Here is a 16,469-nt window from a genome sequence, read left to right as displayed (position 1 = left end):
GCTAACCTAAGGTTCTATACTAAACTCTCCAGACAAAGTTAGATGTACCCGGGTTCCAGTGCCTCCGTATGTACAACATACATAAGCTGATCTCCCTACTTCCTTCCACAGTGATGAATATAACCAAAATACAAGCACGGCACTAAGTTTCAGTGATGTGCAAAAAAAACAGATTTTCCTCTGGAGTAATAAATTTGAAGTAACAAAAGGAAAATAAACAAATATATACATGTGACTAAAATCCATACAAAAATATATTAATTTAATTTATCAGATCCCCTCCATAGATAATCTGCACAGAGTACACTGAAATGTTCTCTTAGCATGAATTGACTATGATCTTATCAGCTAAATGAGCCCACAGGGCTGCTTCACACCTGCTTTCCCAATATCACTCTGTAAAGAGCTCCAAGCTCATTAGCCAAGTGGACCTTCTTTAAAAACAGCAAGAATAACATATGAAGAGCAAAGAATAGATATGAACTCATCAGCAAATCTAAGGCAGGTTGATTGCCTGGTCTTCCTTGAATTTGGGGATCTTCTTAAACTCACTTTGCTTGAAGAAAAGCTGGGCCAGGATGTGGTCTGCTGTGGCCTGGAGATAATCGTCCATGTCAAGGGTTTGCAACTGACAGTGGAAACAAAAAGAAGATGTATCAGCACCAAATTACTCAGGTTCCTACAAAGATCTTACAGCCATCAAGGCATTTTCAAGACTGTAGGTATAGCTGTGTAACATTAGGAGCTATGAAATCCTGCGAACGGTCCCCTTGTATACTTGTCTTCTCTTGCCATGGGGAGCTCACCATTTCAACTCTGGGAATAAGGAAAGTCTGACTGATAGCTAGAGATGCTGAGGCATCTGAAGCTTTTTTTATTTATTTATTTTTTTTTTGCGGTACGCGGGCCTCTCACTGTTGTGGCCTCTCCCGTTGCGGAGCACAGGCTCCGGACGCGCAGGCTCAGCGGCCATGGCTCACGGGCCCAGCCGCTCCGTGGCATGTGGGATCTTCCCGGACCGGGGCACGAACCCGTGTCCCCTGCATCGGTAGGCGGACCCGCAACCACTGCACCACCAGGGAAGCCCTGAAGCTTTCTTTAGAAGGGACCTCCATCCCACGGGGAGGTAGTTCTCTTTAAAGAGGGAGCAGGACCTTTTGTCTACTTGTAAGCAGGGACTAGTGGCAAAAGGGCCCCTCAGAGCTCCATGCCCACAGGCACCTGATGGAGGCTACCTGGCTGCCAGGTAAGTAGTCCTCCTCCTGCACAGCCAGAGACAGTAGTTCACCTCTGCTTAACTGGCCTGGCTGTCCAGTTGGCTGGCTCTGACTCTGTCTGTCCTTGTGCCCTCTCTCTATCACGATCTTACTGTCCTTTCTGCACCCCTCCCCCTTGACACTACCTCTCTTCTCAGCCAGCCTCTCAATTTCTGCATGTATGTGGGTCTCTCTGTGTCTCTGTTTCTGTCTCTCTCTGTGTCTGTGTGTGTCTCTGAGCTTATCTGTCTCTGAATCTCTCTCCTAACTCTTCGTGCGTGTGTGTCTCTAGGTATGTCTGCCTTTCCCTGCCCCTCTGTGTATAGGTCTGTGTCTGGGTATGTGTGTATCTGTGTGTCTCTCCTTCTGTGTCTCTGTCCCTCTCTGTGTCTATGTCTGTATGTCTCCTTCTTTTTGTGTATCTGTGTTGTTTCTCTCTTTTTCTCTGTGTTTGTGTCATTCTCTTTGTAGATCTCTGTCTGTCTGTCTCTCTCTCTGTATGTCTCTATCTCTGTGTGTCTCTGGGCATGTATGTCTCTCTCTGTGTCCCTATGTCTCATTCTGTGTTTCTTTCTAGGCATGTGTTTCTGTCTCTCAGCCTCTCTCTTATTCTTCCTCCTTTCTCTTTCCCTTCATACCCCTATGCAAAATAAATCCCCGTTAGAAACACCCCTAATACCCCTTCTAATGGGTTAGTTGGGGTTATGCTCCCTCAAGATGCATATCAGACATTCTTGGCGGTGGGGGTAGATGTAAAAAAAATTCCTTCTACCCAAAATTCTGATTCATTTTTTCCTTCCCTGCTGTGGATCACTCCCTTAAATTGCTTCTTTTCATTAAAAAAAAAAAAAAGAAAGAAAGAAACCCTCTACTTCTATTCTCTTTTCAAAAGATTTATATTCTTTAATTCTTAACTTGTATTTAATAATTTTCAATTGTTATTTTTATCCTTCTTTCATATTTTTAAGTTTTAATTTGTTGGTATTAGCCTTTCACGTCACATTAGTCTTTAATTAATTTTTAAAATTCCCTTTTCTTGATCTTAATTTTTTTAACTCTAACTTGCTGTTTTAATGAGTTTTTCCCTTCTTTTCCTATTTATATCTGATTGGATTTCGTTTTGCTTCATGATTTGTTCTTATAACAGCTGCAGAGAATGATGACCAAGGGGGTGGCAGTAGTGGTGAGCCCCACACCAAAAGCAGGGGACACTGGAATCCTCTTCCCCCCGAGAGTCTACAGCTAGCTTTCCATTGCATCTCCTCCTCACAGAGCTCTTCACAAACCTCATCCCAGGCAACCCCAGGAAGGTTTAGAGACCCAGAGAAGCAGATGCTGGAATTTTCCAGTGTCCCTCAAAGAAGGAAAGTGTCATCATGGGAAATAAGCACCACTGAGCAGGATGGCGTAGGTTCTGTAGATGATACTGCTGAATTCATGCTGTGCTCTCCCCTGGAGATCTTGTTGGGTCTCCATGTAGGAAGAACCATGGCCAAGAGGAATGTCTGTCTGTTCCTGGATTTGCCCCAGGAATACCCAGACTCTTATAATTCTCACCCAGTCTCAGCAGGGAACCTAGTCCTAAGGACTGTTCAAAAATCTAAATTCCACTATTTATTCTTGTTTTTCAAACACATTATTCATCTAATTAAGGAACACTGGGGTGAATTTTTAAAAGCAAACAACTATGTAATACAATAAACAATTCCTCTTAATGTATGTTTTATACTGCAGATCATGATATATCAGATTTGCTTAAAACAAAGAACGATGGGAAGGAATGCTACTCCTTCTTGGTAGCACTGCTCAATCATACTCAATGTTACTTCACGTCTCCTAAAGTCTCTTTTCATACACAAGAGACTCTTCTTTTCCTCTCTCTGCCAAGTAAATTCCAGAAGAATAAACTAGCCATGCTCACTTCAGCTTCTCCCTCTCTGTCTGGGAACTGGCAAAGCTTCAAAAATCATGCTCTGCTTCTCTACGATGTAAGGTAGTACAAGGGCCCACCTCAATGTCGGAAGGCCAGCCCAATTCTGGAGATAGATATTGGGAAACCCACTTGCCCACAGATATTAATCATATTCTCTTAAATACCTGCTTGATTAGTAATAGAAATGATTTCCTGGATCTCTATATACTGCTCTTTGGTCTTTTTTCTCAGCTGGTTGAGAATTGGGGGAATTAAGAGGGAATGTGATGTATTGGATCTCTTTATAACTGAATGAAAAGATTATTTGATTCTTCTCTTCACACATTCGTTCAGCCAGTTCAATCATTTATTCAACACACATATACTGAGGGCCCCCTATGATGCAGATACATTGCTTAGCAGAGTATTCTGCACATCACTGGCACTCAGCAATCTCTTTTGAACTGGCTTATTCTCACCTGGTCTCCAGTGCTGAAGGCAAGAACGAGAAGCAATTCCTTATCGCATGTACTCTTAACGTAATGCTGGGTTCCAGTGGGGAAAAATATCACATCTCCAATGTGAACGCTGAACTCTATGGTACACTGAGCATTGATAATGCCCACCTAAGGTGGGGAAAAAACTATGCTGAGGGCTTTCCTGGTGGCGCAGTGGTTGAGAGTCCGCCTGCCGATGCAGGGGACACGGGTGCGTGCCCCAGTCTGGGAAGATCCCACATGCCGTGGAGCGGCTGGGCCCGTGAGCCATGGCCGCTGAGTCTGTGCGTCCGGAGCCTGTGCTCCGCAATGGGAGAGGCCACAACAGTGAGAGGCCCGCGTACCGCAAAAAAAAAAAAAACTATGCTGAAGTTAAGCAAATAAAATCAAATATTCATTAAGGCTAGGTATTCATAGTGAAGAACAGATGGATAAAAGCATATGGTTATAAAGGGACTTCGCAGAGAGGGTAAATAGCAGAAAAGAGGCAATCCTGCACATTAACTCTCCTGTTTCTGAGACAAAATCCCACAAAAATTAAAAGATGCTCTATTTAAAGTAAATGTCCCTCAAAATGCATTAGTGAATTCAGTAGTGTAGAACATCATGCAAAAAGAGCATTAATCACCATGTTCTAATTAAGGGTTATCAGTGACATTCCCTAATTAGGCAGAGGATTTAAATTGCAGTGTTTTACCACCTCTACGCCCGCCTTTCTACTTGCTTGGGAAAATTCAGCCTTCTGGGAGAGCAGCATCCTAATGGTCTTCTAAAAAAGAGTTCGAGACTGAATGTGCACACAAACGCACACAGATGAGCACGAAGCACACCAACAATAAAATCCGATCCTTGAAATTAAATCTGTGGAAGATGACAATGCCCTTTTCCAATTTATTAAAGCTTTCACTTCTAAAAACATAAAACTTTTGCTATGGGTGACATAAAAGGTGAATTTCAGTCTGTTCTGATTCTTTCTGTCAAGACTGATTCAGGTACAAGCTAGAGAAGCCCATTTTACCTGTAGATCTCCCCAGGAGCCCTGTAGTAACATGCTACTTCGTGTGGTTTTTCCAAAGAATCAAAGGGGGTGATGTTAATAACTTCACCAAGATGACAAGTATGCGTCAGAAGGATCCTGGATAAATGGGGATATGTGGCCACCCTGCTGGCGCTCCACATCTCCCCACCCCCCCACTCATCTTTCACTGAGAGGCAAACAGCCAATTTCACAGTCCCCAAAGTAGAGCACATTAAATGCTTGCATTACCTGAGAATGCAAAACTCTGAACATGTAAGCAGGTATTCCAGCCCCTCACCATCAGTGATAAACCTCTTTATCAGTTCTGAAATGTTCTTAGCTCCTTCTCATGCTAAGAGCAAACTTGGAAGTTACCTAGCAGGACCTGCATGGTATCCTCTGTGGAAATGGCCCAGAAAGCCATTGGCACAGAGTCCTATTATGCTACCAACAACTGAACCAAAACAAAGAAATACCTCCTGTTTGCTTCTTTCTGCACTGAAAAGGAAAGTTCAAAAGAAACCTGTTCACAGAGGAATTACCTTTGCACATCCACTTATTACATATCCCATTTCATTTGCATTAAAATGAAAATGTGGCTGTCTTAATCCATTGTTATAAATCTTGAGTGTACTCAAAGTGAGGGCATTTTTGTGCTTAAGAAAGAAAAAGAAAAATGAAATCCAGTTATTTAGCCAACATTCAACTCAGCAACTTAACAATTCATATAATCATAATAATAACTAATATTTATGAAGCCCTCACTGAGAACATGCAATTTTTTATGTTCTTTACATTTATTATGTCACTTGTCCTTTATAATAATCTTATAAGGTTGCCACCAACCTTATGAGATGAAATTAAATTCTAGGTTGGTTGAGTATACTAGGGTCACCCAGTGGCAGAACTGGGATTTGAATCAGGGAATTTGATGCCACAGCTGTGCTCTTGGTCATTAAGCAATACAGCCAGTTGAGCATTTAAAACAAATGAAAATGAAAAGAGAAATGAAAAGAGAAATCTCACGAGCATCCAGTCCCTTTGTTAATGTAACCACCCACGCCAAGAAGTTAAGCTCCCAAATTCACAATGAGGCCTCAATCAATAGTTTGCATTGATCAAATCAACCAGTGTTTGACTAGCTCTTTCCTTATCCTTTGTCTAGAAAAATGATGAATCCAATCTAAATCTCGTATTTCATCCATTTTAATAATAATTAAATAAATAATATTTGAATAATTTCAAAACATTTTTCTCAATTACCTGATTCAGGAATTCACCAAAAATTTTTTCATTGTTGCTTAGTTCACTTTTGTTTTTCCAATATTGTGCCAATTGTATTATTCCTCCTGGAAATTTATATTCTTTTGAACCTCAATCAGATGAAGTTTAAAAAACAAAATAAGATAAAACTACTTCAAAATGTCAAATGCAGTTCTAGTAAGGTACATAGCCCTTCTATAGACACAGAACGTTTATGTGGTAGGAATTGCCAATACCACATCCTATGTTCCCCCAAGATATTGATCTGATACTGTCAGATACTATCCTAACTTCCCAAACTCTCTTGAAATTTCTAACATAGAGTGACCTCTTTAAGACAGACATTCAAGTCGGGGGACCTGGCTGGAAAACGTGAGAGTCATCCTAAATACCAATCCCTACCTCTCCCCTCAATCCGTCAACGAAGCCCTGTCAGTCCTGCGTCTCTAAATTCTCTGCTTCCCAACAATTCTTTCCCTCTCACATAGTGCAGGCCACCATCATCCCCTACTGGAGGGACTGCAGGAGCCCCCTGACTCATCACCCTGCCTCTCACCTGGCCACTTCCAATTATTCTCCACAATCCAGCTGGACTGGTCATCACTTCAAAAAACAAAACTAACACCAACTCAAAAAGATATATGCACCCCATGTTCATCGCAGCATTATTTACCATAGCCAAGATACGGAAACAACCTAAGTGCCCAAGCTCACAGATACAGAGAACAGAGTGATAGCTGCCAGTGGTGGGGGTGGGGGTGGGTGAAATGGTTGAAGGAAGTCAAGAGACACAAACTTCCAGTTACAAAATAAACACATCATGGGCATGTAATGTGGAGCATGGCGGCTATAGTTAGTAATACTGTATTGCATACTTTAAAGTTGCTAAGATCTTGTAAGTTCCCATGACAAGGAAAAACTCTGTAACTATGTATAGTGACGGATGTTAACTAGACTTATTGTGGTGATCATTTCACAATATATACAAATATTGAATCATTGTGTTGTATACCTGAAACTAACATAGTGTTGTATGTCAATTATACCTCAATAAAATAAAATAATTAAAAACCTCATTGTGTCACTCTCCTATTTAAAGCCCCTTAATTGCTACATGATTGGCCTCTCCTCTCTCATAAGCCTCTTCTCCTACAGCATTCCCCAGCCCCAGCACACCCCCCTCACACTCTGAATTTTTTTTGCACATTTTCTTTTGTTTCCAGGCCTTTTCTCACATTTCCTACTCTGTTGAGAAATGTGTCTTTTCAAACTTCTCTTGACTGTGACCCACTGTAAAAAACACATTACATCTCAATCCAATACACCTATATAATCATATATATAAATACTTAACTAAAAAGGCTTCACAAAATAACATACTATACCTTTCAGGTCATACAATTATCTCCACACAAGGCTATCTGGAGACTGGGAGTAATCAGCATTCACAACCAGTTCTGCCAAGCTGGGAGGAAGACTGACCCCCTCATCCTCTTTTTGCTTATGGAATGTTCTAATGAAACTAATTCCACCTTCAGGCTGAAACACATAAGAGACCATATAAGGTATTTGTGAAACATTCTACAAATTTTAACAATAGAAGGGGCGGTAGCTGAGGATAGGGCAGCATTGGCACCAGTGTGGTTTTCAGTGGCCCAGTCAAAAGAGCTGACCTCGATTAGCCTAAGACTTGTGATCTTTATGAAAATCTTCCAAGTATTCAATGTATGGGCATTAGTATTTTATGGTCAATATAAACGCCTGCAAAAATATACACTGGTTCCCATGCTTACCAACACTCTCACTAATGACTCATTTCTTCTACTTCTCCCTATAACATTAGAGCAGGATCTGCTGCAAGATAAATCTCAAAATCTTATTATTTAGATTCCTAATTTACCACAGAACCCCTTCCAGGTACCACTCATGGGCCATCACCAATTCTGTTCACCCATTTGCACTGTCAGCATCCACATCTGACCCTCTATACCCAGCATTATCAGCAATCCCTCCAGTGACAGTATAACTACTGAAAGAGATCAGAAAGAGAAAAGCAGCCGTTCCTCAGGAAAACTGTGGGAAACTCTGCATTAGATTAGGAAAACACAATTACATTATCTGTAGCGAAGTTATCCCTGGATGAGCAAATGGCTTTTCAGAGATGAAAATTATAGTAATTTTTATTAACTATATCGTAACCTTTCTACCAATTCACTATACAGTAGCTCCTACAGCAGGCCTTCGTAAGGGAAAATAAAGAGCAATTCAACTTCAATGCTCTTGAGCCCATTACCCCAATGTCACTTTGTTGACTGCTACCTTAGAAACCCGAATGCTCATGCCCTCTTTGTACCCTCATGGGATTTGCTCTCAGCAGTGGTACAGACCTCAAGTGACCTGGAAGCAATGCCCTCAGGTACAGAAAAAATTACATCATCAGCTTCCAGGGTTTGAAGTTCATGATGTGTAGAAAAGAAGAGCAAGAAAAGCAGTCTTCACTCCCCACATTCTCTATCCAGTGTACTGTGTTTTTAGGGAAGAAGTTCACTTGGCCAGCTGTAACACTGTACGTGGTAACGACAGCACCATCAACCGCCCCAATCCACGCTGTCCCCTGAAACATAAACGGAAGAGCTCACCCAACACTACTTTAGAGCGATGCTCCTCAACCTTTTTTCATTACCTCCCTTCTAAGGTACCATGTTAGACTTTTTTTTCTAATCACCACCCTGTGAAATGTTAACACTACAGAGGTGCTACAGATCTGTATACTGTATACACATACTGCTCGTGTACTACATGTACATCTATGCTTCATACACAAAAAGAGTAATATTTTTACCCTGCTAACAACCAGTTTTTGCCCCCTTTTGGGCAATACCACCCCCACTGAGCATTCAGAGCTCTAAGTTCATGCTAGTTTGATAGTCTGAAAAGACTGCAGGCACATGTGTATGCACATGCATGTGTGTGCTTGCATGTGTTTGTGTGTATGCATACAGAGGCATATGTATTTTCCAGATAAGAAAAAGTCTGCATATAATTTTGATAATAATAATAGTAATAACATAGTGCTTTACTGTGTGTCCAGGTATTCTTCTAAGAAGGGTTTACTCTCATATAGATAAAGTTCTAATCTCTCTTCTTGCTGTAAATTCTAAAATCAAGTGAATTGTCCAAGTATAAAAAAGGAGTTTTATTAACAACAACAGAAATATGTCACACACAAAAAACTGGCTGATCTATTAATAAGATCATCAGGGTAAGACCAAACTCTGAAAGTTCTATGAGAGCTTAGTCACTTCAGCTTCCCCAGGGTCTGGAATACAGAAGCCATAAATACATTTCAGAATTAATGACTTATTTGAAATTCAAGTAAGCACACTAATTTCACTTCCAAAGAATTCTTAAAGGTCTAAACCACAAAAGGGCATCCAACTGGCTGATCTCAGAGACTCCAGGCTGAAAATCAGCAAACCAGTTTGTTATTACAGTCACTGCTTTATTCCTTAGAGGGAAGCTGTAGTTTCTTTGATCATTAGATCACAGCTACCAGTTTTAGCTTTGGCTCAACGGACGGAACAGTGGGGATTTCCCTGGTGGCACAGTGGTTAAGAATCCGCCTGCCAATGCAGGGGACACGGGTTCGATCCCCGGTCCAGGAAGATCCCACAGGCCACAGAACAACTAAGCCCGTGCACCACAACTACTGAGCCTGCACTCTAGAGCCCAAGAGCCACAACTACTGAAGCCCGTGCGCCTAGAGCCCAGGCTCCGCAACAAGAGAAGCCACCATTATGAGAAGCCCGTGCACCACAACGAAGAGTAGCCCCTGCTCGCCGCAACTAGAGAAAGCCCACGCACAGCAACGAAGATCCAACACAGCCAAAAATAAATAAATAAAATTAATTAATTAATTAATTAATTTATATATAAAAAAAGATGGAACAGTGATCTTAGCTTAACAATGTATGAAAAATGATTTCATACTGAAGAAAGAAGTTCAAAGTGATGCCAAGAATAATTAAAACAAACAGGTTAATGCTTCAAGGCACTGATAACTAATCTAATTGAGTACACAGCCAAAGCCTGGATGTGGTCTACCACTTATTTAAGTAGGTTTTGCAACAACCTAAATAACAGCCTGAGGACACACAGCACAAATGCTTAAGGGCAGAACGTGGGCAAACTGGTGATACCTGTACAAGACAGCCGTGTTCAGAGGCCATTGCTTTTTATTCTCAGGGTCCCCAGAGTCATCTGTGAGCTCTGACTGTTCAAGCTGCTGCCAAAGGCGTCTTCTTCAATGCTGAGATAGTCTTCAGCATTGTTCCTATACCAGGCCCACTGGATTGCACCACCGGGGAACTCAAACACCTGAAAAGCCATAAGCAAATCAGCAGCACGGAGGCCACCTCCTGAGGAACGTGAGGCCACCATGGCCTATGGGGTAAGCGGGAAGCACAAGGGAAAAGGCAAGGTGGTGTGGCGAGTACTGGAGCCCCCAAAAGGAAGAGAAAGAATAGGTCTGCAAGACTCCGGGAGACAACGTGGTACATGCAGTGCTATCAGTCTCTGTTTGACATAAAAAAGAACACCTGTCTTGGCAAGAGAACAGGGCTGTCCTGCACTTCTCCCCTCCAGTCAAACATAGAACTATCTACTAAAGAAAAATTCTGCCTGGAGCCAATATCCACCCAACTTTCCCCCTTCTCTATCCCTCACTTCATTTCCTCCAAACAGCCCACAGCTGCTTCCTTCCAATGACGAGAGAACAAAGCTTAGAAAACAAGCAATGGAAACTTTGTTCTGGAATCACCATTTATAATAGATGATTCTTTTTCCTAATACGTGTGATCCATACGTTGGATTTAGGTAAATGATTAAGAAACTTGAATTTTGGATCAACACCCTTTTGCACCATGGGAATTGCTGTTTGCAGAGGCTGGGCTCCAGGTTCTGAATGGGGCTGAGAGTTGTTAACATAAACCAAGGAGAGAATCAGGACTCCAGATGCAGTGGTAATGGTGCAGCCGAGAGACACACCAGGAAAATGCTCGTCAGTGACCACTGCCTCTTCTTTTCCTAGGAGAAATTATGAAGCCATTATTCTCTACTCTTGACGCATGAGAAATACTGCCTTTCTCAATTTGGTTTATTTTCTCTTTATTTAAAAAAATGCATTTGTGGGATAAACATACTGAGTAAAATACTACATGTGGGGCTTCCCTGGTGGTGCAGTGGTTGAGAGTCTGCCTGCTAATGCAGGGGACACGGGTTCGAGCCCTGGTCTGGGAGGATCCCGCATGCCGCAGAGCGACTAGGCCCATGAGCCACAAGTACTGAGGCCGCACGTCTGGAGTCTGTGCTCCCCAACAAGACAGGCCGCGATAGTGAGAGGCCCGCGCACCGTGATGAAGAGTGGCCCCCACTTGCCACAACTAGAGAAAGCCCTCGCACAGAAACGAAGACCCAACACAGCAAAAATAAATAAATTAATTAATTAAAAAAAAAGAATAAGGTCTTTGAATGCAGAGAATGTGCTTTAAAAAAAATACTACATGTGTAAATAAATACACACATACGTACACTCACAGTATGGTCAGGCCCCATAAGACGGCTGCTCTCTTGCTCCCTGTACACCCCCTGCCCCCCTCCCCAGCCCTGCCTCATGCTTACTTATGCACATGACTGCCTTCCCTCCTAAGCGGAAAGTTTAATCAGTAACCACCTGCCTGATCGCTGCCCCCACAGCCACCGCCGCTAACCATTGTTCTAGCCCTGGGACCAGACCAGCTCCAGTATGTTCAGTCATCAACAGGAAACCAGGCACTTGCGTTGGCTGCTAACCCAGAGAGCTGTGCGGAGATGTGTTCCACAGTCCCCCCGGCAACCAAGGAGCCCTTTTGATGTCATGCCCCCTATAATTGATAGCCTCTTCCTCCCCTACGCAGGGAAGATTGCTGTCTTGTCCTGCCTGCCTGCCCGTACACGGTGGGTGTCACTCCAGGACCTCGGCCTCTGACTTGTAAGATTCCGTGTCCGGTGAATCACTGATGTCTCTGCCGCTGACTCAGGCTCTCTCTTCAGTCTAGCAGCTGGGCAAGTGCAAGGACTGCAGGCTGCGGGGCACAGCCCCACACTCACACACACCCCGTATACCCAGATGACATCCAAATAAACAAGGATAAAAATAAAAATACAAGGAGCTGGGGCACAGAATAATACTAGAAAATTAAGTACCCAGCTAAGTTTGTATATGAAATGCATTCCAAGTCAGTCAGTTAGCCCCTATTTACCAGTTTCTTCACCTGAAAATCAGAGGTTATAAGTAGTATTTTCTAAGAACTTTTTGGTTCCAGAATGTACAAATGCATTTACATGTACAGCTACATGCATGGGAATAAGCAACATATCAGTAGTCAATGGGCCTGACAGGTCTCTGTCTCTCTCTCCCCCTCCCTCCTTCATTAAATAGCTTCATTAAATTCCCTTCCTCCTGTGTATTACCTAAATGAGCTTCCAAGTCACCACCCATCTCCAAGTCACAATATTTCCATGTATTTCTATGTTACTATTTCCTGGTTTCATATCACAAATATATGCTATAAACAGCAGTATTATTTCTGAGTTACAATCCACATTACTGAAAGCTGCCAAGAAAATACACACCCTAACCTTTGGACCAATTTGCCCTCACTCCTCTGACCGCTAAAATGACCTTTATAAGCAATGATGTCCAGGACTCCTCTTCCACTGGTCTTTCTCCCTGAGCAAGCAAATCTTTGATCACTAATAATTCTAACAGACATTCTTACTTTAACATCCTTAAATATTCAAAAGAACACAAATAACAAATGTTGGTGAGGATGTGGAGAAAAGGGAAGGTTGGTGGGAATGTAAACTGGTGCAGCCACTGTGGAAGTATGGAGGTTTCTCAGAAAAACTAGAGATATAACTACCATATGACCTGGCAATTCTACTCCTAGGTACATAATAATTTTAAAAAAACACACTTATTCAAAGAGGTACATGCACCCCAGTGTTCACAGCAGCATTATTTACAATTTCCAAGATATGGAAGTGTCCATCAACAGATGAATGGATAAAGAAGAGGTGGTATATATACAATGGAATACTACTCAACCATAAAAAGGAATAAAATCTTGCCATTTGTAGCAACATGGTTGGACTTGGAGGGCATTATTGCTAAGTGAAATAAGTCTGACAAAGACAAATACTGTATGATATTACTTATATGTAGAATCTAAAAAATACAACAAACTAGTCAACATAACAAAAAAGAAGCAGACTCACAGATATAGAGAACAAACTAGTGGTTACCAGTGTGTGGGGGGGGGAGGGGCAAGGTAGGGTGGGGCAGTGGGAGGTACAAACTATTGGGTGTAAGATAGACTACAAGGATGTACTGTACAATACAGGGAATACAGCCAATATTTTGTAATAACTAAATGGAGAGTAATCTTTAAAAACTGTATAAAAATTTTAAAAATTATCAATTCTTAAATGGTACATTTTGTATAACACAATCATTTACCAACATATTCAATTTAACATTGTATAAGGGTAATATATTGAACAATAAACAACTCATTAATGCCATGAACAACATGGTAAACATGTAAACATGGTAACAATTCATAGAAACATGGTAAACAATTCATAGAAAGCTGGGCCATTAAGTAGCTAAAGGAGTTAAGAGTTTATGAGAGATGGCAAGTCAGGAGATATTCAGAGCAGGAGATGCTACCTTTCTGAAGAAGGTCACTTGAAGAGAGCTGGTCTAAAGAGGGACTGTTTCCTGAGCTCTGCATAAAGGTTATGGGGGGAACTAATCTCAAGACTTAAGTCCCCATTTACATTCTTACCATTCTGGATATGGTATTCATCTTCCCCCCAGACACAATATTCTGCTTTGCATCTTCATGCATTTCAAATGCTAAGTTGTCCATTGGCATAGATGGGCAAGCAATTCACTGAAAAAGAAAAACGGGGGAGGGATGTAGCTTTAGCAAATGGAGAGATTCCTGAGAGGAGAAGAATGATAATTCTTAAGGAAGGAAGTGCATATATAGAGCTGAAAGTTAAGGAAATGAAACAAGGAAGTTGTTTCTTAAACAATAATCTCAGTTGAAAAAAAAAAAAAAACCGTTGAAAGCATTGCCAAATTAGAGACCGACAAAACACTTCTTTTGGTCCCCAACTCTTTGCTCACTGATGGCACATACACAGATAATAACAACAATAGCTAACTAACATTTATTTCCTCCCTTCAACAAAGTACCAGGCACAGTACTAAGTGCTTTCCACACATCATGGGATTTAATTCTTACAGCAACCCTGTCAGGTACTATGATGATTATTCCCATTTTGTAAATTAGGAACCTGAGGCATGAAGAGGTGCGATACCTGCCCGAAATCACACAACTAGTTTTAGTGTAGAAGCAAAGCACCCTTTATCAAAAGATTCTTCCATGGCATTGGTTCTCTGCAGAGTTTGATGGTGGGTGCTCAGTCTAGCATAACATTTTATCACCCAAATCAGTCCTGCCTCTAGATAATGTGACTGATTTTTCTGTGTGGTTTACTTATTAGATAATTTTGTTACCTGAAAGTTAAATCTTCATTTAAAATTCATCTTGCATCAGCTTTCCTGGTGATGAGCTGTGGCCTGAGTAAGCTAAAAACTACTACTGTAATCCACAAAACAGTCACCCATCCTCTTTTCCTTTCTATCTTCCTACCTTTATTCCTTCCATAAACATGGTTGAATGCCTACTCTATTCTGGGCTGTATACCACTCTACACATTACGAAGCCTTTTATTACCTTATAATCTAGTAGGAAAAATGGAAAAGAAAGCAAATAATTTCCCCCAAAAATGTGCTGTGTTCTGATAGAAGTATGTACAAGATCTTGTGAGCACAGAAAGAATAATTGTGTTTGAGATAGGAAGAAAAGGCAAGCCCTCTCTGAAACCATAATTTTGAGCTAAGTCTTCGAGTCCCAACACTGTTTCACTTGGTAGACACACTTAGTCAGTTACATTCTATTTCATATTTCTGACTTGTCTGTAAGTAGTTTAGTAACAGACCATGTGGTAAAAATATAGATTCTATCTGGGTCAGGCAGCTCAAGCTCTGACAAGGCTGAAGGTTAATCTATGCTCAAGTGATGGGGAGTGACTTTGTGGCTTTCCTAACATATCTCATCAAATCTAAGATGCATCAGTGACTCATATCAATTTAGCCTTTTCTCACAAAGACCTGGAATTTAAATGTATGGCATTGATTTTTGAGGTAATAAAATATTCAAAATAATTTATCTGTGGAGCCAGCAAGGTGATTTTCTCATCATGCTATCAGAGTACCATAAAACATATTTTTCCTATTGAATTTTCCTTGTGCATTTGTTAGAATGAATTCAACATTTTAACATCTCTAAAAATGGGATGTGCTTTACAATGAGTGGTCTGTAAGACTCAATGGAAATATAGGTGGTGTGGTCACACCAGTATATACTAGATGAATATCAGTCCTGCCAGTGGCTATAACCAGGGCAGAAGTTTATCGTGTGTGATTAAGAGTGAAAATTCTAGAGCCAGACCACCAAGGTTTGAATCCTAATTCTGCCACTTATTAGCTGTGTGACCTGGGGCAAGGTATTTAACCTCCCTGTGCCTCAAGTTCTTTATCTTTACAATGGGGCTAACAATGTTGCCCTCATAAAGGTGCGAGAGGACTGAACTAGTTAATATAAGTAAAGCACTTAGCACAGTGCCCATACATAGTAAATGTCCAATGAATGTCAGGCTTTTCCTTTTTAATAAGCACAAGTAGACTCCCTACGTTAATAACACCCTTATCTTAATATGGTAGAAGGACATCTGAATTCATAAACCACCTATTATCCCTCCTAGTAAGTCAAATTACTACATCCTCACCCATTACCTTGAATCATTTATAGAATTGTCCTTATTCTGTAAATTAGAAAATCGGAATAAAAGACCTGCTTATATAAAGATAACAGAATTGTAACTAAAACCCAGGTTTTCTTATTGCCATTACAGTGAACTTCCTATCTAGACCATACCTAAGTACTACTGGCAATATATTTCTTATCTATTAACCCCTCCATCTTCTTCTAACCCACCCTTTCACCATTTAACATCATTTAAACCATGGTCACTTTAGTCTCCAAAATGGGCAGTGCTGGTGGGAAGGCAGAAGTCCTTAATATCTATGTAAGATATTCATCAGATATCCACCAAAAATATATTTTTTAATGAAAGAAACAGAAAATCACCATTAGATTATCATAATAATAATTGCTTCAAGCAAGATCCCTTGGTGGGTGCTTTTAACTTTTTAGTAATTTTATTACTGGTTGAAAGGTTAAGCAGAAAACAGAATATATGCATATTGTTTCTGTTAGAAAACCTGAGCCAACAGGATTCTTCCTTTATACCATGCTGGCATAGAAGAAAAGGCAGTGCTTCTTTGT

The 16,469-nt window shown here is 41.0% G+C and overlaps 1 protein-coding gene across 1 annotated transcript; it reads right to left on the bottom strand.

Moving 5' to 3' along the window:
- Window positions 1-496: 496 nt before the first annotated feature.
- Window positions 497-13,919, bottom strand: LOC309830658 (uncharacterized protein; the record flags this gene model as incomplete). The annotated part of the gene is given in 13 exon segments (XM_082667302.1): window positions 497-628; window positions 3,648-3,794; window positions 5,226-5,339; window positions 5,947-6,056; window positions 7,332-7,347; window positions 7,351-7,485; window positions 8,334-8,434; window positions 8,437-8,560; window positions 10,146-10,167; window positions 10,169-10,323; window positions 10,811-10,986; window positions 10,989-11,031; window positions 13,836-13,919. Coding segments are annotated over 13 exon segments (1,359 nt in total).
- Window positions 13,920-16,469: the final 2,550 nt, after the last annotated feature.

The sequence above is a fragment of the Grampus griseus genome (genome assembly GCF_964374135.1).
Source record: "Grampus griseus genome assembly, chromosome: 12".
In the NCBI taxonomy this organism is placed as follows: Eukaryota; Metazoa; Chordata; class Mammalia; order Artiodactyla; family Delphinidae; genus Grampus; species Grampus griseus.
This window is presented reverse-complemented; position numbering and strand designations above follow the sequence as displayed.